Source organism: Calypte anna, chromosome 2, assembly GCF_003957555.1.
Source record: "Calypte anna isolate BGI_N300 chromosome 2, bCalAnn1_v1.p, whole genome shotgun sequence".
NCBI classification, from domain to species: domain Eukaryota; kingdom Metazoa; phylum Chordata; class Aves; order Apodiformes; family Trochilidae; genus Calypte; species Calypte anna.
Window position 1 is genome coordinate 53,611,481 of NC_044245.1, and position 13,032 is coordinate 53,624,512.

At 36.1% G+C, this 13,032-nt stretch overlaps 1 protein-coding gene across 1 annotated transcript in view; it reads left to right on the plus strand.

Moving 5' to 3' along the window:
- The window catches only part of ULK4 (unc-51 like kinase 4), a 205,602-nt gene that overhangs the window by 144,958 nt on the left and 47,612 nt on the right, over positions 1–13,032 (plus strand). Inside the window, exons 34-35 of the mRNA XM_030445373.1 lie at positions 1,325–1,423; positions 9,526–9,711. Of these exons, the coding sequence (XP_030301233.1) occupies positions 1,325–1,423; positions 9,526–9,711 (285 nt within the window). The remainder of the gene's footprint in view (positions 1–1,324; positions 1,424–9,525; positions 9,712–13,032) is intronic.

Sequence of the window (13,032 nt, forward strand, 5' to 3'; positions counted from 1 at the left end):
CTTCCTCACCTGTTCCTTCTGAACAGCTTGTAGCCATTGATGGTGGCATCCAGTCATGGGGTTTGTCCCGCTAAGTTCATGAATGGCAACTAAGTTGTAGCTGTCCAGCAGCATGCTAGCTTCCACCTCCTCCTACCTGCACTGGTATAGAGCCATTCCAGCTGAGCTGTTGGCCATGTCACCTTTGCAGAGGAACATCCCTTAATTCCTTTGAGGTATTTCCTATTACCTTAGAAACCCTACTCTCATCTCTGTAAGACTTCAAGTGTGCTCCAGGGTACCCAGCATGTCTTGGAGCAACAGGCCAAAGGCCCTTGCTAGCACCTTGTTCCTCTGACATTGGTATGCCATCCCATAGCTTTTCACAGACAAGCCTGGTATTATCTCCTTCCTCCTTCTAGTCTGATTTAAGGCTCTGTCAGTGAGCTCTGCTAGTTCATGAGCGAAGACTCTTTTCCCCCTTTGAGAAAAGTGAATCTCATCTGCTGCAGCCAGCCTAGTGCTAGGTGGGCCATCCCATTATCAAAAAACCCAAAGCTGTGGTGGTGATACCAACTTCAGAGCCATTATTAATAGTTTGGGTGCATCTCCCAGTCTTCCTGCCTGCAACTGGAAGAAGAGTGGAGAAAATAACTTGTGCTCTACATTCTCTTACCAACCATCTCAAAGAGTTCAACTGTCTATTGATCATCCCTGGACTACACATTGTGGCTTCATTGCCACATAGACGAATAATAACAGGTAATAGTTTGAGGGCTGTGCCAGGCTAGGAAGTCTCCTAGTGGTTTCCTTAACCCAGCCCCAGGGAGGCAGCTAATTTAAATTATTATAATCTATTATGAATATTTCAGGATACAAAGTAAGTCAGAAGGGCAAAGTTGGAAATTATTGCTGAGTCACGCTGATTTTCTTGTTCCAAGTTGCACTTAAAATTGTTCTTGAAAAAGGAAAAAAAGTAGCAGAACTTAAATGTTAATATAGGCACATTATGGTGAAAGAAAATACAAATACGTAAAACATTTAAGGCTTTTGAGATATCTTTTGCATATCCAGTTTATGGCATTTTGCTGAAGAAATGTCACATAGGTCAGTATATTGTACAGAATGGCCTTGACAGCATGAGGCCCGTTTGCTTTGTGCTTATTGCTACAGACACAGGGAGCATTAACTGCTCATTGGGAGCCCAGGAATAGTTAACAAGAAAAGAGTGTAGAAACCTTCTTCAAACTTCCATTCAGATTTCTACCACCTAATGGATCTAATTTGTTTCTCATAATGCAACAGTCTCCTAAGGTTTCTTTTTCTTTTTCCTCATCTTATTAAGGCACAGAAATCTGGCACAGGAGGGGACACGCAGGCTGCTGAAGACCTTCTGCTTATCAATAAACCCCTGACGGACCTAATTAGCCTGCTTATTCAACTGGTGAGAATTTGCTTGTTTGTAAGCCTTTTGGAATGTTGCTGAAGTTGGAATTATTCAACTGAATTCAACATCTTAGAACTCTGCTATTTTTTTCATCGTTTATAAGATACGACTTAGTACAAAGGCAAGATTCTAACAAATTTTAAGAAATTATAGGTCACAGCAACAGCAGGTTAAGTCTGTCCCAAGTACATATTCTTATGTCAGATGTATGTGTATAACCAAATTTTAGCCCCTTAGAAGACCAGCGAACACTGCATAGGGAAAGGATGGTGTTCAACATTTGAAAATAAGTACTGTTACCATTAGAAAAGTCCGTAAACTTAAAATTAGTTCTCAGTGAGTGATGACTTAATGTAATTTTCCTGGTTTTGAGCCTTCTGAGTTTTTCTCAAGGGTTTAGTTTTATTTAAACATGATCCTGAGGGATTTAAGGGTGAAAATCCCTGGTGATCTGTAAATACCTTTGAAGTCTGTGTGCTTAAAGTCAGTGTTTTCCAGGGTTTACTTGAAGTCACGTCTCTGCATTGAAATCTCCACAGAATGCTGTATTGTGGCCCTGACTCATCCCATCAGCTCAGCCTCCATCATACTGTGCCACAGATTTGTATTGGTTCTGTGTGTAATATCTTGTAGTAAAGAAATGCTTCTTCAGACAAACAGCTTTTAGAGGCTCCCTCAGCCTTTTATTCAACATGAAGTCACTAAAGTGGGATGTGAGAATTTCCTTGTGGCACATCACACTGTCCTTTTCACATTATTTCACTTAAAGGCATTTCAGATTCACTCTTCCAGCCCCACTTTTTTTTTTTTTCGTTTAAGTGTACATTTTACGATGTATAGTGATAGGAATACATGTGGCCCTTTAACTGTCTTGAGTACTCTGTGTCATCATCTATTTTGAGGAAGAGTGTGATTCCTTTTTTATTAATTTTTGGCATTGTACTTGTTGCTAATACCTCCTTTGGATTTATTTTAACCATACATTGACAAAGGCTTTTTGAAAATGTTCACTAAATGACTTACTATACAGTTGAAATTCAGCTGTATAGTATTTTGTCTTTATCAATTATTTTAGTTTATTTTTCATTATTGTTTAGAAATCACTGCAAATGATAAATAGTAAGACAGGACGATATGCAAATGTTCCTTTGAAGTGAAATTAGCCATAAATTTAATTCCATTAACTCTCAAAAGAATAGAAAATTAGAGGCCAAGATTTACTCAGCCTATACCACCTGGAAGTCTTTTATAACTTCTTAATTAAAGGACAGGAGAATTCTATAGTTCACATGTACTAATTAGATTCTGACTTGCCCTTGTATTTCAGAAGCATAGCTGCAAATTACCATTAGGTTTTACTTTGTTCTTTATTTCTACAAATTCTGGTATATTAAAAGTGTTTATTTAAAATCAGTTAATTTTAACATCTGAGTAAAGATCGTTGGTGCTGCTGCTTTTCGGCTGGTTGGTTTTGGTTTAGAAATTTGCTAAAGATTTTGTAAAATCTACTCTTGCGATGTGTATGTTGTTCTGTATTTACACATGCTTGATTGGACATAGGAAAGTTATCCTAGTTAGGTTTGTTAATTTTTTTATCCTTTATCCATTCCTCTATTAAACTTTTCTTGTTAAGGCTGAAATAATAATTTATAACATTTAACACCCACTTGTTTAACGTATTTTATACTCTAATCTGTTTAAATAGAGTTAGATTCTTTGTGAAGTCTCGTAGATCTCTCAAGATATATATGCTTCCTAACCCCTGAAAAAGACTCAGTTTTACCCAAGTTTATGTTCTGTGGAGCTGACCTTAGTTTTGTCTCTTTGTTAAGGTGTTTGGCTGTATAACTGTTACTGTTCTAAGCCATTCAGCTCTTTGTGAGGCCTTAAATTCTGAACTGTCTCTTTAAGACATTGAGTTAAAATTATTTTCTCTGATTTGCTATTTCTGCCTGTCTATAATTTTTTATCTCATTTCAAGCAATTGCTTTCTTCATTGATATGTATATCCCTCAGGTAGGTGATTGTTCTGTGGCCCATTGACTAGTCTATTTATTTTTTGTTTTTCTCAAGTTCTAAGTGCTTATCCCTCTTAATAATCCTAAAAAAAAAATCAATGTGAGTTAAACTTGAAAATGTCAAAAACTTAGAATCAATTTTTCCTTTCTGTAATTGTGATTTAGTTTATCAGATAGAGCATGGCAAACCAAGTGTAGGAAACCTGGATTGCATGTAAATGAAACATCAGAGTTTAAGAATGCAAGAGAAGTAATAATTACAAATTCTGTCATGCAGAAAATGGTGTAAATATGGAGAATTCGGTGTTTAATCCTGTGATGATTCTGCCCTTAGTTGATCCATAAGAGAAAAATAAATTGAGCCTTTAGTCTTCTGCTTGGCAGCTTTGTGTTTAAAAGTTAATTACACCTAGCTTTTTGTGTAATATTCCTCCACTTGAACATAAATGTAATTTGACTATTGTACTGAAACTTGCAGCAATTATAGCAAATACCTTCCACTTATTGATGTGCTGCTATACTGAAAAAAGGTTACTTTTGAAATCACTTAAGTGTGGATCTTTTCAAGAAAACTTGCCATTATGTATAAAAAGGAGTTTCATTTCTCTGTAGATCCTCCAGTCTTTTCTGTGGCCTACCTGAAAGAGAACTTTTCTTGTCTTTTGGTCCTAAGCTTCTTCATTATAATCACTAGTGTGATTTGCACTTGATTACTGGGCTCTGTATATTATTGTTAAAAGACCAGTTGATCATGTGCAAACATGAAGAGGACAAAAATGAATTTCAGAAATGGATGAGATGATCTCCTCTAGGTCCTTTCAGTCTCTGCATTACCCTGGCTCCAAGGCTGTGCCAGGGTCAGGTAGTGATCAGTGTGAAAAGACATCTCTCTATTTCCTGTATTGTATAATCTATTGTTGCTGTTGTACTTGAAAGGTTACCTGGGAATTGCTTTTGAAGAATTCTCTTCTACAGAGCTACTCTATAAAACAAAAAACCAAGCAAACAAAAAAGCAAACCACAAAAAAACCCCACCAAACAAACAAAAACACCAGAGAAAATAAGAATATATTGTTGCAAACACAACTTCACAATTGTGATTTAGTTTCATAGCAGTTAGGCTAGATTAAGATGAACAGAAAATATATTGTTTTTTGAAATATTTTCCCATTTATAGGAGGACTACAATTTTGCCTTAAGACAAGATATTTTTTTCGTTTAAAAATAGACATGTTTACTAATAAGAATAGTATCATAAAGTTAGCAGATTTAATAATGGTGTTTTCCTCTTACATTTTGTTTAATGTTTGCAAAATTATCTTCTCTATAGTTCCCAATGGTCCTTCCTTTACAGCACATTCTGTAATCACATTACTGATTTAATGAACATCTATCTCTTATCATAATAAACTCTCTTTGTTTATAACCTCATTAATGCACTGAAATAGTGTCCCCTCCGGGTAATCCAGACAGTTTCATTGTTAGCTCTAAAATTAGATGCTGTAACAACTCCAACAGTGTGAAAACTGCCACTTCAGCTCAAATGATCACACATTTCTTGCAATGGTTTGCAATTCATGAACACACCGCAACTCAGTTCAAAAAGAATGCATTTTTGACAACAGACTGCAGAAATAGAGATATACAGTAACAAGAAACTTCCTGCTCTTAACCACGTTAACCTTAAAATACAAAGAACTTGTTCTATCTGGAAAGGAAAAGAATTAGAATTTTATTTTATGAGTCTGATTACAGGAGATTATAACATGGTCATAAAAATTAAGTAGAAAGTAATATATAATTTTTATTGCACAGAGGTCTTGTCATGAGGCATTATTTTAAAATTTTGAAGTGAAAAATAAATATACCGTTACGAGTTAGAGAATGGGAAAAAATGTGACTCTAGCTGTTCAGTCATTTACTGTAAGGTGCTGGATTTTCTTCAGGGTATGCACTAGACCAGAATATTAACAGCTGCAAGAAGGAGTACTAATGCTTCTACCTTGCTAAAGGGCTGAATCCATAATCCCCTCTAAAACTGATAAGGTAAGAAAAAATGAAAGGCCAGTAGAGCTTTTCCGTGTGATTATGAAATATTAAAGGAGGAGATAAAGTTAGAACTCGAGTTTTTCATGTGTTTCTCCTCCCCTAAAGTAAAACCGTTAAGTAGCTGCTATCATGAAAAACTATAAATGTGTTTCAAAGACTTTAAATATATTTTTTTCATATCAAATGGAACTGTTAAGATTACAAAAATGATCAGACTTATTCCAGTTGATTAAGTGATGAACCATTCGCCTATATTCATTTTCTAGAAACGTGATTCTAGCTTTGCAGCTCTTATTGGAGGTATTCTCACATCAGCTTTCACTTCAAAGGTGAATTTTCATTCCTTGTTTTCTACATTTACAGTTACTTATTATATTTTCAGTCAATGCTTTTTTTCATACCAATAATTTTCTTCAGATCATCTACTCTTTATAAGCATTAATGAAAGTACTAACACTGACTGGCAGCCATTGTTAAATTTCAGGTTACCAGCTTATGGCTTTTGACATCTAAATCATTACTGGTTGGTAATGAAACAGCAAAATGGTGAGTTAGAAAAATGCTGATGCGCACATGTTTAAATAGGGACATTGCTGAGAGTTCCTCTTCCACCTTAATTATCGATGGCTTAGACTGTAGGCCAATGATTCCCCTCTCTTCCAGAGCAAATAGGGTCTTTCCTCTTCCTAGCTTTTTCTCTTATTCATCTGAGACCTATGCTGCTAGTGTCTTACCCTGCAGTTTTTCAGGGTGACAACAGCTTGTTCCTCAAACTCTAGATAGCACTGAAACTCAGACAGACTCTGGTGAAACAGATGAACAGAAGACCCTGAAGTGCCACAGGCAATAAAAGACTTCATTGGTGTTTGTGATTGAATAGGATGATGCCATGGCTGGCAAGTCAAGTACTGCAAACTCTGGCAGGGTACTGCTGGCTACATTTGGAGGATGGTCACTGGCAGCTTGATATCCTGTGAAGAGCCACATCAGTGAAAAACTGATTGAGAATTCTAGGAGATAAGCAAAGCCATTGGCCCAAGCCCAGATCCTCCTCACCTAGGGCAAAATGTTGCAATGTCTCACTACCTCCTGCTGAAGCCTTCCTTGGGAATAACACTCACAGGTTGGACTTGCTCATTTCCTTCCTTGGAAGTCACATATACTGCTGGTCTCAGGAAGAACTGTGAGGGACATGGTGCTTTTTATGTATTTCTTCATGCAAGGTTCTTGGAGGGACAGTCCTCTGCACACACTAGTACCTTTCCATTTCTCTGTTTGATGTTTAATGATTATCTCAGAAGAAGATCCTCAGAACAGTCTCACTTTCAAATATGGCTGTTCTGATTATTATTTATACATGGAATTTTTGTGATTATGAAGGCTAGGGAACTATCCTGAACTGCAGTACCAGGGCAAGGACATATCTATGAAAATGTTCACTGATTTTTTAAGTTGATGGGTAACCAACTAAAAATATTTGGAAAATGACTATAGTTCCTGTACTGTGATTTTCTTCAAAGAGTGCTTGCTATATCTGCCTACACTGGTCTATTAACAAACTCTAAGTTAGAGTGCTGCTTTTTGACTGAATAAGAGCTGCATTATGGCAGTTTAATTTTCCTTCATTTATGTAATTGCTTTTTATTTTCAGTGAAGGAAGTACAAGTCAGCTTAAAGTTTATTTTATTTTACTTGATATGGATTGAAGATATCAATGGAGGTATAAAGACTGTTGCTATTTGTAGCTTTTCCTCCTTTTTAGCCTTGCTATTTCTGTTGATTGTGTTATTAGATAATTCTGGCTGTTGGAAAGGAAACAGTCAAATAGGTGGCATTTAGATTGAAATGAAGAAAAATCATGCAGCAAAACTGTGGAAGAAATAGCTGCTGTCGTCCTGTCACTTGCATAGCATTAGGTCAGATAGAATCTGATATGTCTTGAGGCTATGTATTCAGAGTTTACATCTCAGTTCAGTATGTTTTAAACAGCCAGCTCTATGAAGCTAATAGAAAACAAGATTGTATTTGCATGCAGATCTCTGGGGAGTTGCTTCTTGCATATTTGAGGAGTATATATATGTCTGATAGTATGTTCTCAGATGACTTTATGGTAACTGCATGAATTTTCCTTAAAATGAATTAACCCAGAAAAGGAAAAGTGGCAGAATAAGGGAGAGAGACTTATGGGTTGGAAACTAAGCTACACAGCTTTAATGAAACAGTAATGATGAAAAAAAAAAAAAAAGAAATATGTACAAATATATAAAACCACTATTGTGCTCCCTTGAAATAATGCTTATGGTCATGCCTTGAGGCTGCAGGGCAGGCCATGGAAAAGCCCTGGACTCGATTCAGTAGCAGACAGGAACTTGATTCAGGAATGATGGGATTAAAGGATGCATGGATCAGGATCAAAGGCAGAAGACTGGATAGAGACCTTCTTGAACACCGGCCATGGTTGAAAAGAGCTTGACCCTGTGACCCCTCAAATTCATTCTGATTAAATACTTAATTTTATCCATTTTGGTTACCTGTCTGGTCCCCTTACCTCCTCACAGGAGGGTCACAGGTGTGACCCCTTTCCTTCCTTTTGTTTCCAGTTCATAAGTAGTTCAGCAAAACCAAGCAGTGTTGTTGGTTTGCATACCATTCTCCAGAAATAACAGGAAACATCCAGCCTTATCAGTCCTAGAAGCAGACACTGACTGAAAAATATGCTGTTAATTTCAGAAAGTGCAGTCATTTAGAAGAGGCTTAGTTGAAAAGTAAAATTACTAGGAAGAAAACTGGTTCTGTCCTGGCTCAAACCAGGACAAACACGAGAGAACTTTCCTAAATTAATTTCTCATTAAAGCATTTTGATAACTTTTTCGAAAAAAAAAAATTATGATACTCTGTCACAGGCAATTTATATCTGTCTCAGTTCTAATGAAATTGTTTCAGCAGTTAATTACTCTTACTAAAGAAAGAAAAAGGGGAAATCGAAGTATTTGCTTCCTTCTATTATGTGTTGCTCTAGATAAGGTTTTGAACTATCATGCCTTACCAGTCCTTTTTCAGGTAAAGGAATTAACCTATCCTCAGCCTTCTTTTTCTCACATATAACCAAAAGAATATGATCAAGTGCCCTTTAACACCTCTGATAAACTAGAAGTTCAATTTATTCAGTCTTCTGCTGTTATGTTTTCCATTCTGTTGTCCTTTTACCTTTTCTCAATAAACCTCTATGATTTTTTCACTAGCTTTCATGAATCATGTGCCCTAGAAATAGGAATTGTGTTCCTGTTGTTATTCCATAAGTGCCAAATACAAGCATAATATAATATCTGTACTTGTTATTTCCAGATGTTACTTTCAGAAATTATATACAGCCTTTTTGATAGCAGTATCAAAATATAGCAGTATTTGAGCTGAGGCTCAAAATCTCTTACATAGCTGCTTTCCAGAACAATTTTTTTTTCCTCACCCCATTTCAAGAGATTGCTCCAGTGTCCTTCAAAGGAGTGCAGAAAAGCTTAAATTCAGGAAAATACTCAAAATCTGCAAAACATACCTGTTAATGTGCCTACGTAAAAATCTCTTCAGTATCTAGATAGCCTGTACTCCACCTCAACCAGAAGTCATAGACTTGATTTAGAAATAATTAAATGAAGTTTTATGATGTGAATTATGTAGAAGCTTAGACATCCTGTCTATAATGATACCTTCTGCTATAACTACTTCTATTTAAAGCCGAGTACACTGTCTGAAAATAACAGAGTTGGGAGCAACATTTCTCATGCTTTTATGATGTCACTATAGATAAGGTGTTTGATAGAATTATGTTGGAGACATTGTTTTACTGCTGCTTAAGAACAGAGATATTTTAATTATATTTTCATCACTTAGTTAAGCTTAGTTTAATGGAATTTTGAGTCACTCAACTAGAAATTTTCCTTTCCTGGAACAATGCAAATGTTAATACTCTTTCAATGGCCAGGGATATACAGTTTTTCTGAAATTGGAATTTGATTTTTGTTTGTTCATTTTTAGCTTCCCAGTGAAGATACTGAAATATTTGAGAGCTCCTCACAGTGCTTATCATTGCTGGTTCAGCTGTATGGAGGGAACAGTCAGGAGACTATGTCTCCAGAAAACATGGACAGCTTTGCTGAAGTACTGAAGTCTAAAAAAGATGCACGACAACTGAAGCTTTTGTTGAGAGTTATAAAGAGACTGGTGAGTTGGCTTCCCAACATTTTGAAAAGTCAATGTGTTTCTTTTATATCATTGGATAATGGTTTTACTGTTGTGGGGTTTTTTTCCCTCTTAAAGTCAAAAAGAGTATAAAAGAATTTTCAAACAAAATATGTGAAGTTAAACTTAATGTCTCTAAATTTCAGATAACTTCTCTAGAAAAAGCTTTCTACACTTAAAACTTCTTACAAATTGTTGAATTTCTCTTATTTTGATTAATCGGTCAGCTATTTTATTAGCTCATTTTATTTATAAATTTACTTAGTATTTCATCTTTATGAAGTATTGGAACAATTTTCTGAATGCCTTCTGAAAGAACTAACCTTGTAGCATTAAACAGCTGCTCAGAAACACTGCTTGATTTCCTGGTGAATAAAATGCCGTTTTGTACTTGACATTAGTTTGTGCGTAGACTGTCAACTCCTCATTTTCTCAATGAGTGATAGGAACTACTTCTGCTAAAGTGGTTGTCATGCAGAATGCCACAGTGGGAATCGTGCAGGGTCTTATCCTGCTGATGTTATTGGTGTGTAGGAGCATCAATTGTCGTGCTTTGGCATGGTGGCATGACAGCATCTTTTAAGTAACTTAGGTGGAAACTGTCCTGTATTGCTAACATTCTCTCAGGTAATAGTATGTTTTTATCTAGAGTGTCTTAATAAGAGGCTTTGCCTGCGTTGCCAGCTGCATTGGTTGATTACTTCACCCCTCATTCACCAAGAGTAGAGAGTTTTCAATTAATGTAACTTTCTCAGTGTAAGAGGCAGAAGACACTTGAATTTTCCAAGTGCAATGCTGACTACTAGAGTAAAGCCATAATCAGTGTCAACAGGGTTTGTCCCACTTGTTGAGTTATGAGGAGGCAACTGTTTTGTAGAGCTTCCAAAACTATTCTTGTCCTCTTTCTCCTGCCTGCTGTATTTACATCACAGGAAAATAAATGCCATATCCTTCTTCCCATTCTTGGTCAGTCCTGTGTCTCCCTAAATGAATCATGACTTTCAACAAGACAAGAGGGCACGATCTTAAGTTTTGCCAGGGGAAGTTTAGGTTGGATATTAGAAAGAATTTCTTTACTGAGAGGGTGATCAGGCATTGGAATGGGCTGCCCAGGGAAGTAGTGGATTCTCCATCCCTGGAGATATTTAAAAAGAGACTGGATGTGGCACTCAGTGCCATGGTCTGGTAACCGCAATGGTGGTTCAAGGGTTGGACTTGATGATCTCTGAGGTCCCTTCCAACCCAGCCAATTCTATGATTCTATGAATATGTAAAATTGAAATTAGAATGATACTTGACCTTCATAGTTTCTCTCATTCTTTGACATCTTAGGTTTCACTCCTTTATTTTCTAATGTACTTGCTGAAAAGAGAATTCTAGAAAAGATTTTTTAAAGGTACTTTCTGTTGATTTTTGCTTGTACTTGTGTTTCTCTTTCTGCATCATTGTTGTGCCGCGTGGAACTGAGTTTTTCTTTTCCATAAAAGTAACGAGAGAATAGAAGAAAAAAAATGTAAGGAAAGAAAAGAGAAATGAGGCTGTGATATACATATCTATATTAATTGATTTTTTAGCAAAACTACAGACTTGTTTCTTTCCCCTCCATTTTGAAGACTAAGGTTTAAAAGTGGATCTAGCAGGATATTTATCACAGGAACTTCTGTTTATCATATTAAGAGAGCAAAGCTATGCTATCACCTCTTGAATCTTGCACTTGTACTGTACTTTTAGATCTCAGCTTTGAGTACTAAGGATACAGACACTTGTTATTTATAATAGCAGGCATAGATTTTCTGTAATTGTTTTAATGAGATCATAGGATTTCTTTTGAAAGCAGGGTTCATAGATAATTTGACAGATTATTTAATGAATCTTACATTATTTCTCTAAGCTTTAAAAAGTCCTGCTCAGAGGAGATTATTATCTTGTCAAAATTGTCATAATCACAAAAGACATTGAAATATAATCATAACTATTAAAGAAGAATTCAGCCCACATCAGCTGTTCATACTGAATTTTGAAGTCTATAGCAGAGATGGGGTGGGGTTTTTTGTTTGTTTTTGGGTTCACTTGGGGTTTTTTGGGAGGCTTTTTTTTGTTTTTTCTTGGTATTTGAACAATATTTTAATAGAGGGATCATCAAAGGAACCAGTTTCCATGCTTGCCAATCAGTGGATGTTCAGACCATCTTTCCAGTCTATGGTTACATTAACTTCATTGTTGCACTCAGATGTTTTGCTTATGTAAGACAGGAGTTTGCAAAAATAATTCAATGTGGTTTTGCTGTAGATGCCTTTACAGCATATATTTCTGTAAATAAGGAAAGGGCTTAACAGTAGGACTTGCTAATCTTTGTCCAAGTGTTTCATATGACTCCAGTGAACCAATGGAGACAGATGTCTCAGTTTCAGTCTTAAGTTTACAGTATGCCAGAGAATCGATGAAAAGGAAATCTGTTGTTTTAATTTAATAGTATTCATCCATTTGTATTTGTCCAGTAGATGGAGGGTTTGTTTGCACAAAGTTGGAGGTTTATTGTGAGGGTTTTTTGGTTGGGTTTTTGTTTTTTTTTTTAGTATGGTCATTGTCAACTTTGACCAGCAAATTGCCTGCAGGGTAATGTAAACTTCTTGCAACATTTTCTTCACTTATCTTGTTCTACAATTTTTTTGCATTATTTATTAAACAGAAATAAAGACACAGGCCAGACAGGGGAGGAAACGGTATCTTTTATACATGCTTACAAATGGAATCACCATGAGCAACCCTTTCTATAGGCTTAATTTTTCTGTAAAAAGAAATCATTAGGAATGAAAACCAGAAGAATTATCCTCTGAGCTAACTTCTTTAACTGTGTAAGAATAATTTAAAAGCTTTAAAGAGGCAGCTCTTATTATTGCCTTTCCATTATTTTATAATAAAAGTTTAGCTTTCAGAGCCTTTGAAATTGTCAGGCCCAGGTTAATCAGTCTTTTTGAAGAAAGTACTCTCACTGGCATTGATATAATGGATGGAAGCTATTGAAGAAGCAGGGTTTGGTAGTATGGGGGTTTTTTCCCCTTCAGTCCTTTTACTAACTTTCTTGTTCTGGTTGCCTCATCTTGGGTCAGACAATACTGCCAATCAGATATTCTCCATCTCTCTTAGCAGTGACACTGGATGAGTGATCTTGTCTTGTTGTTTGGTTTTGGGAGCCTCTCCTGCTGCACTTTTGTGGAAATCACTATCATAACTTTGTCTCTTCTATGAAGATATAATGCATCTCATTACAGTCCAGTAAACCATCTACATTAAAATATTTCT